This window comes from Spea bombifrons, chromosome 5 (assembly GCF_027358695.1).
Source record: "Spea bombifrons isolate aSpeBom1 chromosome 5, aSpeBom1.2.pri, whole genome shotgun sequence".
Lineage (NCBI taxonomy): Eukaryota > Metazoa > Chordata > Amphibia > Anura > Pelobatidae > Spea > Spea bombifrons.
This window is the reverse complement of record NC_071091.1, coordinates 80,693,468-80,706,523: the sequence shown is the minus strand read 5'-3', so window position 1 is coordinate 80,706,523 and position 13,056 is coordinate 80,693,468. Positions and strand designations below refer to the sequence as shown.

Below are 13,056 nucleotides of genomic sequence, written 5' to 3'. Positions count from 1 at the left end.
GAACCAAAGTCCAAAAGCCAACTTTTAGTTGTCAAGAAAACATTAACATCTGCTTTTGTCATGCAGTTTACAGTTGCAAATCAGAAAAGTTATGCCACTGGTTCATTCGCCACCTTAATTGTCAAGGGTAATCATGTCATGTGAAAGCCTCTCTGACTTTAGAGCCAGACCTCCAATGGTGGTATCTGGCAAGCAGGTGCATCATAGCTCCATTGTTGTTGGTGATGCACTTATTTACAGAAGTGTTAAATTTAGCTATGTGGAGCATACTAAAGAGCAAAATGAATATTTGGTCTAGGAACAGCACAATATATTTACATATACATTATAGTTATATAAATAAACTACAAATTCTTGGCATGGTGTCCCCACCAAGGATTGGGACACAGTGGAAGAGACAGGTGGTGCTTTTAACAGATAATCCAAGAACTTAATTAACTTGAAACCTTTCACAAGCTAATGGCCCTGGCGTATCTTCAGCGACCCTTACATATTTCTTAATCGTTATATAGCAACCGCCAGCATTTATTTGTTACAAAAATCCGTTTTACACATCTCTTTTACATAACAGAAAAAAGATGCGTAAAGCTGATTTTTAGAGCAAACATACCATGGTTATGGTAGTTGGGACAGATGCAAAATGTATCCATCATTACTGTATTTGGCATGCAATACCATGTAAACTCAAACATCCAGTCCTAATGTTTGTTCAAATGGCACTTATCTCCTTTTGTATTGAGTTGCGTATTTTATGAACACTAAAAGTAATATTATTAACATAAGTAGCACTTGATCTCAAATTCCCACATGAACCAAACCTTGCATAAAGCCTCTGCCCATTCCCAGCTTTGTGTGTTTTACACTTTTCCACCCCTGCTCTTGAAAAACCCAATCAGACAACTTGCAGTAATCTGACTCTTGTGTTCTTCTACTCTGTATGTTTGGAGCACCTCATTCTGTCCTGAGAAGGAATGAGTGACAGACCTGAAACAAGCCTTAGAGGGTAAGTCCTGCTTCACAGAGGGCACATTTTATAAATAATACTTAATAGGTGTGTGGCATTCCATAATAAATAAGCACTGTTACATCTAGCACCTCCTGTATACAATAGATGACAATGTTGCAATGAAACCAAATAATGTTTTTTGAAAAAAGTAATAATAGGAAAGTTACCTAAAAGTTACATTCTGTGTAGGACATTTTGATTATTTATCATTTTTATATAAATGTTTTTTGTACCACTTAGGCAGAGAGCCTGTTCACCTGCACTTATATCTATAGGGGGGGGTGTAATTCACCTGCTGGTATATTATACACTCCTTAGGCATTATATTGGGAGCAAGATCTAGCTGTGCATTGTAAACTAACTGCTGCAGGACTGATTCTTTAAGGAATTAATGAAATGCTTTGATGAACAAACCTTTTAAAAATCAGCATGACTGATGAACATTTGATGAACACACTATTTTGTTTAGGTTACATTATATGCAGTAACGAGGCAATCAGTAGCAGAATATGACATGTTTGATAAATGTGTATTTGACACTGAGAGATGATTAATCACAGGTATGGATATGTAGTTTGCCACATGTAAATGGTTATTGTCAGGTGTCACTTGTTTAATGAAAAGAAGAGAGAGGAGAAGAAAGGAGACAGGGGTGGTTAGGGATGACTCTAATAATTGTCTGGGGCATTTAAAAGCTACCATGCCAGCCCTTCTTATCTCTTATTGTCTAGGCTTTCCTACCTTAGAGAATTGACAAAGAGATTTGAACTCTTACACAAATGTGTGTTTTTTCTGTCCTTTATAATGTTTAACCCTTAAGACTCCTATCTTGGGGGTGTTATATGAAAATGTCAGATTCAGTTGATAGAGACAATACAGGGCATTTAGAAAATTAATGCTTGTAACATAACAATATAAACTGGTATTATCAGGCTTTATACATAGGTCTGTAGTAGATACAGCACCATCACTAGCAAATGGTGCTAAATATTTATTTGTGTTTGTATAGTACTGGTCTGTTGGATCTTGGTGTATGCTTAATAATGTCTCTACACAAAGACATGCTCTAGTCTGCATTTTCAATTTTCTAATTTTCTAATATTAATGATTTTGTATTTTCTACTGCAATTTCTTGGAAAGACCAAACTATCAAAGACAGAGTTGTAAATTACTTGTGTAATGAAATCATTCCTTATCTTATCAGCGTCAGTGGGTGAGAGTAACCCAGCCAGTTGGCAGATGTTTCACAGTATTCTAGTGAAACATACTTTATTATCCTAAAGAGTTTTATTTTTACGAACACAAGTTATTTTAGAGTATATATCCACTATATGTTAGAGTATCAATTGCAGGGCTGCATTAACAATGGAGCACATGGAGCAATTGCTCCAGGGCCCCAGCATTCTGTCAGACCCGTTTTTAATTGTATGCATCCTGCTGGTCTTATGACCATTATTGACTATCGTTGAGTATAAGGCGCAACCTCCATCATCCAGCCCATGGGCCAACTTACATGGCATCACTGTTGTTGCACCACAGCTTAAGTTAGTAGGAAATTGCTAATAAGACAAAGAGGACAATCATACTGACAGTGGCCCAAGTGTTTCAAAACCAGGACAGACTGGAAAGAATGGTGCTTCCCATGCAGGTCTAGAATTTATGATCCCAGCATTTTGTTTTTGCAAATTACTTACTTACCTAACAAAATTATTATTACTTAACTCTATTGACAGAAAAAAATGTTATATAGTAGAGAAATTGTTTATGACACGATAAAGTCATAGCATACTACCGATGACGTAATTGCATTTATTAATCCTATACTAATTATGTGGACCTTTTAATCAATACACACTTTCTTGATATCCCCTTAAAAATGTGACATAATTGTATCCTCCTGTATTTGCCTTAGGAGTTAATTTAACTCCTTGCTTCTATAAAAGCTCCAGTATTACTGTTTAATCTTTTCACACCTGCAGATGTTCCCGTTATGCTGCAAACCTTTTGCTAGCTTACATTTGGGAAGCTGATAATATGTTACAGGTGACTTTAAGGTCAAAATATTTGAGATTACTTAATTTCAGATAAGAAAGTTTATTCTTTATGTAGACTTTACATATTTGAGGTATGCAACCTTTCCCTCTTTAACTGGTCTAGTAATACAACAGGTTAAACCAATTTTGCTGTAGGATAAAGAAAGCACAAATGAATGAGTAACAAATTATGTTTTTATTAAAACAGGAAATCATTGTTAATAAGACATTATTGCAGCTGTCACTGGTCACTTTTATAATTTGTTTCATTTGTTTGGCTTTCTATAAATAACTTGTTTCATTAGTATCCAGCTGCGGTGTTGTAAATACACTAATTATTATATTTTGTATGCATGTCTGCAGCTCTTTGAAATGTTTCCTTTCTTAAGTCAAAAGCGCCCTCTAATGGCACTTACCTGATAGTTCAATTTCTCCTACATACAATTAATTCCTACGTCCATTTCTGTTTGTCATGGCAAACATATTATATAAAATAAAAGGCTATAAGTTCATGGTGTATTTTTGCAGAACATAAACCTAAATAATACTCAGTGCTTGACTGATTGCAGCGCCTTCACCCTTTCAGTGCTATCATTAATAAACAATCAGGGGCGTAACTAAAAACCACAGATCCCCCGTGCCCCAGCGCCCCCAACTTCACCAAGCAACATGCCCCACAGTGCTACCTTTGCCCCCAAATACATTGTGAGTACCTACTTTGCCCCCAAACAGCTTGTGAGTGCCATCTTTGCCCAAAGCAGCTTATCAGTGCACGCAAACAGCCTGCCTGCGTCATCTTTGTTCCAACATACACTCTGGCAAACAAATGTAAACACACGCAAACTTACACATGCTAATACACACACATACTTACGAACACACATGTACACATTCACTCTAACACACACTCTCTATCTCATACCACTTACACATCTATACTGACACATACACATCCATACTCCACACACACTTAAACATAGACATCTATGCTCACATACACTGATACATAGACATTCATGCTTACATACATATAAATATATAAACACAATGGTTTTGCTGTGCAGTTGCCGATGACTGGTATGGTTAAACAACCAGGTGGAGCTGACATTATCCTGAAAATGTGCAACATTTCGTACAGGACCCTTTAAATTACAGTACAGAGGAAACGTAATGATTATTTTCCAAGTACCTGGTAATGAAGGAAATTCATAGTTCAGTGTCATTAGGATTTATAACACAAATAAGCCTTTCATATAAACCATAAAAACTGCCAGTGTTATCTGTTTTTAGTTGTTGTTTAAGTTGTTCTACGCTGTTTTAGCTAGGTGTCTGCCATGGTTGTTTAACTTAATATAATAACAAAGAGTTATTGCTAAATAATGTAGGGCAATATCATAGAGAAATGTGTATGTACAGAAAATAACTATAAAAACTAATAGTGGCAGAAAATGACTAATGAAAAGGTGAATAATAATGAAAAGGGAATTTCTGTGTGACTTAGTTTTCTTCATAAAATTAAATATTTATCTGGAAATAGCGGGGCAAAAGGAGGGTCATAGTAGCTGCCCCTTGAGTCTGCAACATGGTCGCAGAGGTCGCAACTGTGACTGGGCTTGCTGCTCTGCAATCTCTGCATTGCTTGTACACTCTCTAGTACCACCCAAGGGAAGCAGGAACAGGTTGTGTTACATGGCCCTGCTGCATTTCTGCTTTCCCTGGGCAATAAAAAAAAGTTGCTCCCACAGCGTGCGAGCAACACATAAGCTGTGAAAGTGAGCAAGCATCACAGAGAAATCTGCAGTTGAGGCAAGGGGTGCGGGAGGGTGTGAATTAATGAGAATGGGGATGAGTGAATGAATGTGTGAATGAGTGTGTATTTATGTATATGTATGTGTGATAGAATGGATGTGTAAGTGGAGGGGCAAACATGGCACAGGCAGGCTGTTTGGGGCAAACATGGAACAGGGAGGCTGTTTAGGGGCAGATATGGCATCGGGAGGCTGTTTTGGTGCAAAGATGGCACAAACAAGCAGTTTAGGGTAAACATGGCACAGACAAACTGGGGACAAATGAAGCAGAGACATGCTGTGCGCCCAATCTGTGTGCCGGGCAGTTCCTGTGGGTGCAGTATAGATGGTGGGCCAAGTCCTATGTGTGCATTCTGGGTTCCAGGGCAAGTCCTACGTGTGCAATAAGGGTGCCAGGGCTGGCCTTTGGGGTGTGTGACTTGTGAGCTATGTGAGGGTTTTCTATGCATTATTTAATTTACCTTCAGTGCTAACATTACTTCGGATTTTTCAGTTGCTGTATACATGCAATGGTGTTTCCGTGTGTTATTTATTAATACCTGTAAATAGAGGGTTTATATGTCTTATTCACTTAATCTGTAATGCTTGTTTTGTCATGTGGTGTTTATTTGATCTGTACCTGAACTACATGTGGGAGGAAAAGAGAGGTGTGATACAGTGAAGGAGGGGACAGATGGACTATTGGGGTGATGATGGGGGCACCACAGGGGTGTGGCTAGCACAGGGCACCTAATGTCACCCCTGATCGCACGTTTTCTGGTCATTCGCCATACCATTCATTTTCTATATCATCGGCATAGTATTGTGCTCCTCCCCTGCATGTGTGGCACGAGGACATCTCACCCGAACTCACATTAGGATCAGAAGGAGGGAAGGCCACGTTGACTCTGACAGTCTCTTCCTAATCTGTAGAGTCACTGTGGCAAGTACTTTTCTTTTGTTTTTTTGTGGGTTTTTTTGGTGAGGAGTGGAGGGTGTGATTGTATGACAGGAATGTCAAATCCTTGCCCATGGTCCAATCAAAATTAAAGGTAGCCATGGAAAAAAGGATTTCAGAAAAATAAAATCAAGAACACATCATCAAAGATGGGGCCTAAGTGATTTCACTGTACTTAAATTTATATATATATATATATATATAATGTCCCCAAATTATTTATGGCTGTATTAGCATGCCCTAATGTATATTTACTTGTCCTGATTTCATGACAAAAAAGTATGCATCTTAATTGGGGAAATTCCAAGACAATTAAAATGTTTACATTTGTAGCAAGAACTTCAATTAAATACCTTTTAAGTCATATTTTAAAATGTAATATTTCTGTGGTAAAAAAAACTCTTTTTGTAACCATATTTAGGAGACAAAATGTAATTGATACAAACATTGTAAAATGTTTTCAAATCCAACCCTTTCAATGCTGCTTATTAAGATAAATACAAATTTCCTCTACACTACATACATTTTACTTATTAGTATAATTATACCATCATTTATCATTTTAAAATACTTTGTAATAATGAGATTCACCAATGGTACATTTTATTATCCTAGACGTCAACACATTTTGGTTATAGTAAGATTAAACTAATTAGGATCTCCATACATCTTTATGGCTAGTTTACCTAAATTACTAAATGTTACATTACTTGCTATACCTATATAGTTTAAAAACTACGGGGTAATAACTTTTACATTTATGTGATCTGTGCCTAAAACAATCTTTTCTCTTTTAGTAAGTGTGGACCTCTTTGCAAGTGTGATTCAGTTATGGTGGCATGCAAAGGAGTTTGGACCCAACCTTTCTGGAAGGCAGTGTCAGGAGAATTTTTGGCCACCCTAATACTTGTACTGCTCAGCTGCGGCTCAACTATCAACTGGAGTACAAAGGAAAATCCCCAACCAGAAGACTTGGTCCTTATAGCTCTATGCTTTGGACTTAGCATTGCAACCCTAGTGCAGTGCTTCGGACATATAAGTGGAGCCCACATTAACCCAGCAGTAACTGTTGCCATGCTTTGCATGAGGAAGATCAGCCTTTCAAAGTCAGCATTTTATATTGTTGCTCAGTGTTTGGGTGCCATAGCTGGAGCAGGGATACTCTACTTGGTCACACCATCAGATGTAACAGGCATGCTGGGAGTTACAAAGGTAATTTACTAACCATACATGAGGCCTGTTGGCCCAACCTGAAAGTGGAAGAACCCTTAACAGCTGTAAATATAGCTTTAGATTAAATTATTGATGATGTCATAGTTTTTGCTTTTTTCTTGGGGCAGATATTGTAAAGTAATTGTGTCTTTCTGATGTCTAATGGACATATTTGTAAACTTCGCAAGTTTTTTATTTCACATGTTACTCACCAGCACATTATAAAGTATAACTGAGTAACTGATCACTTCTGTGGTGTTAAACTACAGGGTAGCATGATGGCTGATTTATTTACCTTACTGTTATCTGTATTTGTTCATGAATGTGTGCTTCTGTGCGTGAAAAGAGAAAAGTGGACAAGCTAAGTGTTTCAAGTAAGTTTGCAGCTGTGTGAAAATTAACCTTCATCCATATGTTGTGTTATCGTTACAGCATTAATCAGTAGTTACTTATTGCTAAATTAAGCAAATATCATTTGATTACCTACTTTTTTATCATTTATTGATTACTTATTCTGTGTATTCTTATTGCAAATGCTTTGTTAAACGCATAACAATTGGTGATGTATCTAATAGTGTTTTTTCTTAACATATAAATGTCTTTGTCTTTATGTCCATAGGTGAATAAACAGCTTTCATCTGGTCATGGTCTCCTTGTGGAATTGATCATTACATTTCAATTGGTTTTTACCATTTGTGCCAGCTGTGATGCAAAGCTTAATGACATCACAGGATCGGTAGCATTAGCAATTGGATTTTCTGTGACCATAGGACATTTATTTGCTGTAAGTACAAGACAAATAAATACAGTGTATTAGAATGTATTTAATTGGATTGCTAACTGAGTTTATGTTTTATGGCAGTGTGACATATTAACGTGCTTAAAACATTGCCATTCTGGAAAATTGGCATTTAAGTATTTTAAGGTGTTCAAATTACTTCCGGGAAGAAATAATAGAATGTAGGGCAGTGAAGTTTACCCGCAAAATGGCAGTTAGCCAAAATGTGTAACATGAAATACATAGGCCCTCTGCATGCTTTATTCAGGGGTTTCATATGTTGTTCTGAATTTCTTACTTAGGATGTCTAAGATCTTCCCGTCAAGCAAACTTTTTGTTTTATATTTATATATGTATATATGTTACAGACACGAAACCTAATAGGGCGTTATTTAGAAGAAACTCAAGATAATTACATAACATACAATAAATATTGGTTTCAGTACAAGACACTAATAATAATAATAATTAATAAATGTCCTAACACCAACATTTTTTTTTTCTCTGGGACTGGGAAGAAATTAAACCCAGCGCTGTACCGTAGAAAGAGCACTACACAAAGTCAATTACCACTTACACTTACCTGAAAACAAGTTAGTACAAAATACTTGGAATAGAAAAGCAACTTAATTTCTGTGGGCTTCCCCATGTATGTAAAAAAAAAAGATCTTTGATTAAAATGTGTAATTGCCGCTGCCAGAACAGATCTCGCAATAATTTGGTGCAAAATAATAACTTATTCATTTATATTTGTTCTCCTTGTGTCAGGAAGCTAAGTGGTAAAATACCAACTAAAATAGTGGGCTAACACTTCATGCCCCTCAGTGATGACTAGAGCATTCCAGGACTAAAATGTCATAATTTACACCATGAAAAATAATTCACAAAAATGAATTTAAAAAAAAACAAACAAAACTATAAAATGTTGTTGGGTAAATGTGAAGAAGAGGTTCAGTTCAACGCCATTTAAATATTACGAAGGGTATGAAGCATACCCGGGACATTTCACACTAATTTCCCAGGACCCCTCAGTGAACATGGAAACATTAAAAGGTCCCTGTAACACACTTCTTGCTCCTGAAAACATACGGTATGGGCCCCTAGCAATATAAAATTGTTTACAGCCTTGTCGTTACTCTTTAAAACTTATATTACAGACATCCTAAAGGAAGCAGTTAAAGAAAGTTACAAGGCAGTACATCCCGCATGCAACACAACAGAAAACAACACAAGAGACGTTATATATGTATAGAAGTAAAAAGGAAATATGACAGATATGTTGCATCTAGGCATATGAATTAGGATTTAAGACAATCTGGGATGTAACCGTTCTCTTATTATGATTACTACTGAAAAGGTGTTATAAATAACTCTTCTACTGCATCTAAAATAGTATATTATTACTAAATTAACATATGTGGAAAATTGCTAAATAACAATGAGAGTAAGGGAAGCATACTGTGATACTGTGACAACTTTACTTAAACATACTACTACATCATTATGATTCCATTATATTTATAGAACGCCAGCAGATTCTGTAGCACTATTACAATTAGGGAAAATACTAAATTATTAAAAACACTAAAATTGACAATAACATTAGCGCGCATAACATATACTAAAGCTGTACAAAAGCTGCTGGGACTACTCGATGTACTGTGATGAAAACCAGGGTTATGAGATTTTCTCAAAATAATGGAAAATAAATAATTGTTCAGACACCAGTACATGTAATAATGGCAAGAAAATGTAAAAAAATGGCTAAACAAATGTATGGCAAATATGTGAGTTGTTCCAACAGCAAAGTTTAATTGTGGGGTTTAAACACGACAAAATAGTTTTTCAGTTTTTTTATTTGAAGTTTCATTGCTCATCTAATAGCACTGCTTACTAATATGCTTTATACTTTTTAATTTCATATTACAGATCAATTACACAGGAGCCAGCATGAACCCAGCGAGATCATTTGGACCTGCTGTTATTATGAACATATGGGAAAGCCATTGGGTAAATCAAAATCTAATATTTCCATCCCTCTCTATTTCTCCATTTGAAAACAAACACATGCTCCTCATCCGTTCCTGACCTTCAGTTGATAGACCTTATATACATCTTTTAAAAATACTACTTTGTCACAGAAATATATTGATAAACATTATATTGCATGTAAACCAAACACCTTTAAATACACTTATTCTCAAAAAATATGCGTAATCACACATTCTTTTTCCTGTGACATTTCTTTAATAATTAAAAATCATTCAGAGGTCAGTTGGTGAAATATAATAGGACATATTATGCTAGAGAGTGAGGAGAATGTTCATGGAGAAGATTATTGGGTGTTAAAAAAGAGAATGCATTGCTTAACATATAAACATTAAACAAATAATATATGCTGCAGTAAAACAATTTAAACTGTCAGATTGTCTTGTGATGTTGATACGTTTTAATTAATTCCAATCTCTGTTCTGTTTTCAAAAACAGAATGAAATAAAAAAAAAACAATTTAAAATTGTGAGACAAAAATGATTACTCACAATTATATTCTTAAAGTTACAAGATACATAATAAAGGATTTAAAATACTAAGATTCATATATTTAGCTCATTAGAGGTCAGGATGCTTTAACCTTTTGAGTAGTAGGGAATACTGCAAATGGGACTGATTCATTTTGGTTAATGCATTTTCTTTATGTTCCATTATATTATTGTTTGCTATTTAGATATTAATAATTCAATACAGTATTGAGTAATTATTGTATTAATTTACCATGAGAATTTACGGGTCAGGACAAAAGTTAGACTTTAATAGTTCTCAAATGTTACATTTAAAACATTTGGCACTTTAGACACTAGGTGGCAATGTTAAAAAGAGGACCCATTAGATTTTACACTGTGAAAAATGCATGTGGAAGCTTTTATGTCTTATCATATACAGTAATGTATCATTCTTTATCAGTGGTTATTTGTAAAATATGATAAAATGTGTAATTTGGAGACAGATAGACATTAATACTCAGATTACATATTTACATAACATACTGTAGAGGGACATGCAGATATTTGAAAAATGCGGTAAATTGTTAAATCTTACAAGGAGAATCCCCCAAAGAAACAAACACAAAGCAAAATGATACAAATTTTCACTGGTTCTTTCACTCTCACTCACTCACTCACTCACTCACTCACTCACTCACGCTCTCTCAAACTCTCATTCACTCTCTCTCACGCTTTGATTGTTTTGCAGGACTACTTGTTATATACATTGTTATATACTTGTTGTTATAAACATTCAGAACAGTGCAAATTGAGCAAGTAAAGCCCAAAATACCACAACAATATTAGCCACTAGCTCTGCAAGGGAAAAAAAATTATTGCAACAGAAGGAAATAATGTTTTTCCATGCTACACTCACAAATTATTGTTAATTTAAAATTTTCTTAATTGCAAAATTTTAATTGTCACCTATTGTAACAGTGCTGTGTAATTTGTTTGCTCTGTATAAATACATGTTAAAAATCATACTTTGTCCCCATCTGACTCCCCAGTTAAATGTATTCAGTTGAAGAAAGGCGTTATTCCCACTTTGAACCTTTCCTTTACAAGGCAACCTATCATGCCATCATTTTCTATCTCTAGAAAATACTGTTGATGTATCTATAACAGAATTATTATTATTATTATGCTTTATTTATAAAGCGCTGTACAAAGAAGAAAATGATACAGGTAACGACAAGTACAATACAGCAATTGACATACAGATACGACAGGAATGAAGGGCCCTGTTCCCGCAGGAAATTACAATCTAGGTGTTCTGTTAAAGCATTTCTATAACAAACATAATGGTATATTTCATAATCAGAATTAAAAACATTTTACAATCAAAACATAAATAAATAGGATAGAGTGTGTTCCCTAAAGAAACAAAGCTTTGACTAAGCTATTGGGTAGTTAATTACCAGAAAAAAATCAGGGCACTGTAGGCTATATATATACATGGTGGTATTTGTCATTTGTTGTCCATTACTCTAACAAATAGTGGTAAACAAGGCAAATTGTGCCATCTGGGCAAATTCACATGAGTAAGACACCACCATAATTCCAAACCCTGTCTTCATCACACCATATGGTGCTCCAAGGAACACCTTCACATACATGATTTTGTCATTGCTTTTCTAACATCAACAAACCAATCCATTAATATGGACATTTGTCTCCCATCCTTATTTTCTACACAGTATGCCAAGAAATTACAGTAAAATGCAAGTAAAGATATTTGGTACAAATACATTTTTTTAATTACTTATATATACTTTAATATACTTTTTTTTTTTCAATATTTGTACAATGAGTTAAATTTGTCACACGTGTTATTTTTTCCCAGGTATATTGGGTTGGACCAGTGGTGGGTGCAGTCATCGCAGGAACCCTTTACGAATATGTTTACTGTACCGATCCTGAACTGAAGAATCGCATAAAGGACGTTTTAAATAAAGCCACCCAACAATCCAAAGGGAAGTATAGTGAGGTGGAGGAGAGCAAAAGCCAGGTGGAATCAGACGATCTATTGCTAAAACCAGGAATTGTTCATGTCTTTGATGAAAAAAAAGGAATAGACCCTTCTGAGGAAGTCCTTTCTTCTGTATGACTAGCACCTAGTGCTGAAACTATAGAACAACCTTCTGTAATGTCTCCAATAACTTTTTCTTCAATTAAAGAGACAGATATAATATAACGTCATTTATCTATAACATAGATCCAGTATTTCATGTAAAATACAGTACAGTCTAGAATAAGCTCAGTAAAGTAAATGTGTTTTCTAATACTGGTCTTCAAACCAGTGTACCCGTATACATGTCTGTTTAATTAACAAAGATCTTAAAGACTCTGACTGTGCTCATCTAAAGGATACATGCAGGGCCGGCCCTACAATGGAGCCGACTGGGGCAATTGCCCCAGGCGGCACTTTAGAAGGGGCGGCACTTTGCCGCCCCAAGCGGTTTTTTGGGGGGTTTTTTTTGAAGCGGAGGAGAGAGAGAGAGGGGCGCCGAGTGGTTTTCGCTTACCCGCTCGGCGCCCCTCTCTCTCTCCTCTGCGGCGAGTCTCCCTGTTCGGTCCCGGTGCCGGCTTGTAATGCAGAGCGCCGGTAGTGACGTCAATTTCCGGCGCTCAGCATTACAAGCCGGCACCGTGGCAGAGCAGGGAGACTCGCCGCAGGACTGTTTAAAGGTAAGTACCGGGGGGGGGGGCTGGTAGATAATGGCGTCGGTGAAGTTTAAA

General features: G+C 36.0%; 1 protein-coding gene across 2 annotated transcripts; it reads left to right on the top strand.

Moving 5' to 3' along the window:
- Positions 1 to 6,588: 6,588 nt before the first annotated feature.
- On the top strand, positions 6,589 to 12,577 carry AQP4 (aquaporin 4). Of its 2 annotated transcripts, XM_053467246.1 has the most exons (4): positions 6,589 to 6,996; positions 7,616 to 7,780; positions 9,704 to 9,784; positions 12,161 to 12,577. In XM_053467246.1, exons 1-4 carry the CDS (start codon positions 6,616 to 6,618, stop codon positions 12,422 to 12,424), a joined length of 891 nt encoding a protein of 296 aa, XP_053323221.1. In that variant the 5' UTR covers positions 6,589 to 6,615; the 3' UTR covers positions 12,425 to 12,577. The 2 variants fall into 2 exon arrangements, with proteins under 2 accessions (XP_053323221.1, XP_053323220.1); XM_053467245.1 differs by lacking the exon at positions 9,704 to 9,784.
- The last annotated feature ends 479 nt before the right edge of the window (positions 12,578 to 13,056 follow it).

What these genes read in the sequence shown, in the direction of transcription:
- AQP4 (XM_053467246.1), top strand. Translation starts at nt 6,616, where the DNA reads ATGGTGGCATGCAAAGGAGTTTGGACCCAACCTTTCTGGAAGGCAGTG. An exon ending in GCATGCTGGGAGTTACAAAG is followed by an intron (nt 6,997 to 7,615) that starts GTAATTTACTAA and finishes TTATGTCCATAG; the next exon opens with GTGAATAAACAGCTTTCATC. An exon ending in ACATATGGGAAAGCCATTGG is followed by an intron (nt 9,785 to 12,160) that starts GTAAATCAAAAT and finishes ATTTTTTCCCAG; the next exon opens with GTATATTGGGTTGGACCAGT.